General features: G+C 38.1%; 1 protein-coding gene across 1 annotated transcript in view; it reads left to right on the top strand.

Moving 5' to 3' along the window:
• Positions 1–1,977: 1,977 nt before the first annotated feature.
• ANKMY2 (ankyrin repeat and MYND domain containing 2) overlaps positions 1,978–6,715 on the top strand; it is a gene marked incomplete at its 5' end in the record, with an annotated part of 18,490 nt that continues 13,752 nt past the window's right edge. Inside the window, one exon of the mRNA XM_009697416.1 lies at positions 1,978–2,102. Coding sequence (XP_009695718.1) covers positions 1,978–2,102 — 125 coding nt within the window. The remainder of the gene's footprint in view (positions 2,103–6,715) is intronic.

The raw sequence follows: 6,715 nt of genomic DNA, 5'->3' as shown, positions 1-6,715 counted from the left end.
GAATTTTTATTTCTAGTTTTGGGGCTTCAGTCTCAATTATATTAAAATATTTCTCTGTGTCAGAAACACAAGCATAGGACAGTCAGCAATGAATATATTGTGGATCAGCATTGGTTTGATTGACTCACTTAAATCAGAGTTTCAGGCCTTCATCTTGCAGACACTTCTACTAACTTACCTGGTGTTTATTATTAGGGTCATGGGATAATTCCGGTTGGAAGGGACTTCAGGAAGTCTCTAGGCCAACCTCCTACTCAAAACAGGTCAGCTGTGAGGTCAAATGAGATGGCTCAGGGCTTTATCCTATCAGGCCTTGAAAACCTCCAAGGATGGAAACTGCATGGTGTCTCTGGGCAACCTGTTCTGCTGCCTTACTGGGCTCATAATGAAAATGTTTTTCCTGATCCAGTCTGAAGCTGCTTCTTCTTTCAACTTCTGCCTGTTATCTCTTGGCCTCCTACCATGCACAACTATGGACAGCCTGGTTCCAACTTTGAGCTCTAGCCAACTCTAGAAGGCTGACTTCCATCAGTTTAGTGTCTTGTTTGGAAATCCTTCAGTGTTTTGTGATACAGAACTCTGAGCTTGTAAATGCAACTTTGCTTTGCTTTACTTGCATTGAAATTTACTTTGAAGGTCACCCCTTGAAGACTTGGTCTTTCTGATGTTTGTTCTTTTGCTGGGATGTTCTTCTGAAAACTAGTCCAGGTCCTAAGAAGCTTCTCACATGTTTAAAATTATATATATTTGGAGGAGTAGGCTACTTGACAGTGCCCTGACTGTCAGTCAGTGTATTTTACTGGGTCTTTATCAAGTGTGTGAGATGACTCAGATGACTGGCTTTTTTCCCAAAAATAATTAATTTTTTTTAAAAAAGGTACAGAAACCTGTTTAGTATAGTTAAACCACACTGAAAGCTTTATGAAAAGAAATTATTTCTAGTATTTATAATGTTTTTTTTGAAGAAAATGAGCCAGAACTGAAGTTGTAAGAGCTGCTTTGCTGAAAATTTGCTGGAAGAGCACCTCCTTGTGATATAGTGAAGACGAACATGAAGCCTGCCATTAAAATGAGGGATGTAATGCTTATTTTTATCAAGCACATCACTGCTGAAGGAGCTTTGCTTGTGATTGAATCAGTGATCAGAAGTTTCCGTTAATTTGCAATAAATTTAATTCCCCAAACTTAGACTCTTTGAATGTTCTTTTATTTCTATTTGTTTGAACGCCTGTTGGAGCTGCATTGACATTACTGAATAGTCCTTGAATGGGCTTTAAATCAGGTTCTTAGATCTGTGGCTTAACTGAAAGGATTGTTGTAGCAAATTGAAAAATACAAAGTTACGGGATGTTTTTTGCATAGATTTTTTTTCTGACTTCAGTCTACTTACGCATTTTGCAATTTATAGAAATCTCAGTGATCAAACTGCCTCAAGTCCTTGTCCTTTCCACCTCTCTTCTGCACTACCAAAAGCAAATTCCTTCCAGTTTTGTGGACCTGGGAGGTGGAATGTTGCAAACTTCAAATTTAAATGGGAAAGGAGATGTGAGTAAATGATAAAGCATGTTTTATTCAGGCCAGAAAAGTCTTTGAAATGGTATAATTTCCTTTTGTGAGAATTAGCTCTTTCACACATAAGATGCTGTAAAAGAGGTCCAAGTACAGAATGTGTTAAAATGCTCAGTATCATTTTACTCATTCAGAATTGTTCTGGTGCTATTTATGAAGAGACATATTAGCGTCCTGTTCTTGTGTGTGTGTAGGTCAGTTACTTCGCAAAAAATGGATGTTTACTTCTAGAATGTGCTCTCAAGACTATTCTTTGATGTTGTGACTTCTTAGGTTTTAGCTTCTAGAACAGAACACTGTTCATTTCTAAGCCTCTTCACTAAGTGCAATTGATTTATTGGTGGTTAATCTACAAAGATTTTTATTCTAATCAGAAATGGAACTGATATTTTTCCTCTTGATTCTCAGTTTATTCCCTTTCTAACCCCCTTTCTCTCTCTTTGTGTCTTTTGTTTTTTTTAATTAAAGGAAACACCGAGGAGGCTGGAAGGCTACTGGGCAGCAAGAATGTCCGTGTCAATTGCTTGGATGAGGTACAGCGAAACTGTACAAGCATTTTGCTGAGTTTAGCAAGGAAAATACTAGGTCTGAAGGCCTTCTTGTTGTTAAATAATGTTGCTATACAGACTCCTGGAAATCAGAGTTATTCTGAAGATATTTCCAGCCTGCAGCTGGATAATGAGCCTTTGAAGAGCTCATACTTTTTTTTTAAAGAAAGTTTAAAGATTAATGTTACTTAAAGTACTACATTGTTTATATTTTCTGTCAAGTTCCAGCATGAACTTCGGTGTCTGTAAGGTAAGGTGAACACTGCAGCAAGACACATGGGGGTGCTTCCTGACTTCTTGTCACCTCCACCAAACTGTTGTCCCTCTGCTTAGATAGCAGCAGACAGTGGATAAAGAATACCTGTCCCCATCTCATGTTTGCGTCTCATCACCCGAAGCCTTATCTTTGCAGAACCATAAACATACTTGGAGACTGAGCAGCTAGGTCAGAAGTGGAAAACACAGTGTCTTTTGCAGAGACGGATGTGGTAGACATGTAGAAGATAAAATCCTTAAGTGCTGCCTGAAGATGGGAGGAAGTTTGTGGAGAAAGGAACCTTGTGTGATGTCCATATCTGTTTCCTCCTTTTTTCTTTTTACAATGTTTATTTCTAAAGTGTGCAACATTAATATGCAGTGTAACATAGGGGCAAAACTGTATTTGCCCACCATGCATGTTAGATCAATGTGTCGTTTGTCAATTTAAATGTCAATTTGTCGTTTTTCCCAACTTAATTTTATAGGATCACTGGGAAGTTCAGGCTAGAAGGGACTTCAGAAGGTCTCTAGTTCAGCCTCCTACTCAAAGCAGCTTCAGCTCTGAGGTCAGATGAGGTTGCGCTGAGCTTTATCCTGTCTGGCCTTGTAAACCTCCAAGGATAGAGACTGCACGATATTTCTGGGCAACTGGTTCCACTGCCTTACTGTGCTTACAGTGAAAATGGTTTTTGCTTAATGTCTGAACCTCTGTTTCAACTTAAGCTCATTGTCTCTTGCCCTCCTGCCACCATAACTGAAGAGTTTTGCTCTATCTTCTCGATGATCTTCATGTAGGCACTCGTAGGCTGCTGTTGGGTCCCACCAAAGCCATCTCTTCTCCAGGCTGAACAAGCCCAGTTCCTGCAGCCTCTCTTCACTGCAGAAGTGCTAAAGTTCCCACCATATCTTGGTGGTACTCCGCTGAACTCGCTGCAGTTTATCCATGTCTTTGTACTGGAAGGCCCAAAATCGGACAGGATATTGTAGATGGGGGTCTCATGAATGCTGAATGGAGGAAAACTATCACTTCATCTACTGGTTATCTTCATGGATAGCCTTTTTTGTGCTGCCAACAGATCTGTTTTCTGATTGTTCTTTAATACAGTTAAATATTTAAACCTTAATTTCTAATGTATGAATTTCAACAAGCTTCTGACCAACTAGTCTAACTAAGCTTTACAGTAAACTTTAGGAACCCAAGATACAATGAAAGTATGTTTGCAAGTGTGCTTTATCGTATGGACTTTAAAAACGTTTCTTTTAGTGTAATTGCTGAACTAATGCTGAAGGACTGCACCGCTGATGCAGTATTAGTACAACATGCAGGATTACTATTGAGAGGATATGGTTTATTAATAGAAACCATAACTGAGTTATGCCTCAGGATATCGGTGAAGAAGAAATAATATTAACAATACTTGCCTAATGCGCACATCTGACTAAATACACCCAAGGCATTTAAGACTTAAAAAGTTCATGCAATGGACTTTTTGCAGTCTCCTTTTTATACCCAAGAGTGGTATGTAATCATGCATATTGAACAGGAAAGCATTCAGATTTGTTTAGGATTCTTAATCCATCAGTCATCTCATGTCAACTTTTAGAATTTTTCTGTTATTAATCATTTTCTCTCTAATGTGTTATTCTAATATCTATACATAGATAGTTAAACATTAGCTTCATCTGTTATTCAGCATTGCCACAACTGGAGATTGCTTTGAATGCATTAGGTCTTCTGCTGCTGCTGCCTTAGCTGTTTATCCTGCAATTCACATTATTATTTATATTACTACTGTTACTTGTTAAGAAATGAGGAAACGGCCCTGAAAATTGAATGCTTAGATATTGAAATGGGAGCACAATTCGGTTGGGAACCAAGAACTCATTTCCTTCCTTGAAGTCCACAAAATGAGCACAGGTTTAATGCAATTCTCTCTTCTGTTTGTGGTACAGCAAACATGCAGTCACAATTTAATAATTTCCACAGGCTGGAGAATCCACAGCATCCAGAATTAGGTTGTTAACATATTGCACTTCCTGATTTTAAAAAAATAAACACATAAGATGTCCCTTTAACTTTTGGGTTGACCATGTATTCTAACTGTTCAGATCTGCTTGCTTCTAGATTAAAAACTACTGACAATCAGCAGTTGTTTCTTTCGTACCTTTAGACGAGGACCAAGTCACATTTTAACATCTTCCAAATGAATTGATGTTTTAAGTATCTTGCCTAAAGTTATGTTTCTTCAGCAATTGAGCTATAATCATTGCTATTTTCCAAGTCCTTTCCAGTTTCAACTTCCTCCTTCGAAAATGTAGGCATGAGCTGGACACAGTATTTCAGTATTGCTTCTGCTGTTGTTACATGTATCTAAAAAATAAAAAAATTGCTACTCTAAGTCTTACTTGCTTTTCCTGCCCATGTGCCAAGGCCAAGACTCACTCACCCTTCACCTGCTCTGATCTGCAGTGCTCTGCTGGGAGCAGTAGGTCACTTGAAAGCAGAGTAAGACCACTTTATTCAAATTTACTTCACAGATGCCGTTTTCCAGAAGGTTGTAGATACCCAGCAGATACAGTTCTGTTTTCTCCCAGTATCCTTTCTGCCCAAATCAGGGTTTTTTTGTTGTTGTTTCTTAGTGGATTTAGGTAGTCAAAGAAAGGAAGGGTATTTAGGCTTAATCTCTGACTTTATGAAAATGAAGAAGTACGTAGGTCTTCCACAAAACTTGTCTTTAACAGTTTGACTCTGGCAGCTTTAAAACTTCAGGGGCATTTAAGCTCAGATGTCCCAAAATATTAGGACAAATAGATGGCCAATGGAAATGGATGCAAAATAAACATAAATTATTTCATGTAAATGCACGCTGCTTAGTCATTTTTTTGTCCTATTTTAGATGGAGCGTTTGCTAATTTGGAAACGTAGTATGGAGGAAAACGTTCAGGAATTTTTTTTCCCCTGGGAGTACAGAGCTTGTAAATCGTGGTGTGACTTCATGTCGGCAGTTTGCTGACTTTAACTCCATCCATTTGCGGGATGTGGCTAAGATCTTTCAGATTGTTACGAAAAGGGAGTCTAGAGGAAGCACATGGGATTTTAGCTGTGGAAGTTTCCTCCAGTCAGGTTGGTAGTTAAGGTTGCAAAGGAGCACTGTAGTATACTACAATCCCGTATTTTCTGCAGACCTCTGTAAATGAAGCAGAGAGACTTGACCTGAAAATGCTTCACAGTTTCTCTGTATTTAAAATAATTTTAAAGTCATTCATAATCTTCTTACATACAGAACTGTCATTTGGCATTAGCAGCATTACTTTTTTTCCTCGAGTTTGGTAATTCAGCTGTTCACTTCTGTAATAAAATACATCTTTTAGAAACAGTCCACTTCTATATGCTAATTACAAAACTGAGTACTTTCTTGGAATTACAGCAGCAGCCTGCTTATTAGTGTATGAGATATGTGTAGCTTTACTTCACTGAACATAGTCAGTACCAGGGTTCTTTGGTTAATCTATCTTGCTATTCCAGTGTGAACTGCCTATGCTAGCAGAAAATGCCTAGATCCTTGGCCTTTATTGAGGAACAAGAGTTCTGTCTTTTGATGTTTTTACATAGTATTTCAAAATACACAGACCAAAGAAAATTCAACAGCAATTAAGAATTATTTGGTTTCAGTTCAGGTCGCCAGCTGATGTAGACTTTAACTTTTCATCGCCGCCAATGAACAGAAAGATCATCAGAGGAATCCAATGTGTTACATATGTAAAACCAGCACCTCAGCAGGATGACTATAAGGGAGAACTACAGCTATGATCGCCACTCACTGAGCAGTATTGCATATTCCGATTAGTTCATACTTAGCTATAGCTAAAATTATTTGTGTGTGTATCTTGTCCACTACCTTCCAAATCCTGCTTGCAGTAAGTTTAAGATAGGTAAGGACAATCTTATTCAAAAGGTTTAAGGGTGAAATTTCTAAAGGCTTTCTTCCAATGAAAATTCAAGTCATGTATTTCTAGACTAGCAGCATTCAGTACCATTTCTGTTAAAAGTCGGAGACATTTTTGCAGTCCAATTTCAAATACCTACCTGAACCAGTCTTAATGAGTTGGTCTAATTTCAGTAGTGCTCTTCCTTTTTATTTAGGACAGTTGATTTTGAAGACATACATCAACTAGTATTTCTGTGTTCCTTGTGGCACCTGCTCTTTTTGCATCGTTTGTTTCCTTTTAATAACTTCCCAAATATTGTCTCAAATAAAAGCCAAACCTACAGCCTATGTGTTTAGTTTGTAATTTTCTGAATGAGTAGAACTGGTATGGTTGCCTGAATCTAAAGAAGA

Source organism: Cariama cristata, unplaced genomic scaffold (genome assembly GCF_000690535.1).
Source record: "Cariama cristata isolate BGI_N322 unplaced genomic scaffold, ASM69053v1 scaffold16423, whole genome shotgun sequence".
Taxonomy (NCBI): domain Eukaryota; kingdom Metazoa; phylum Chordata; class Aves; order Cariamiformes; family Cariamidae; genus Cariama; species Cariama cristata.
This window is presented reverse-complemented; position numbering and strand designations above follow the sequence as displayed.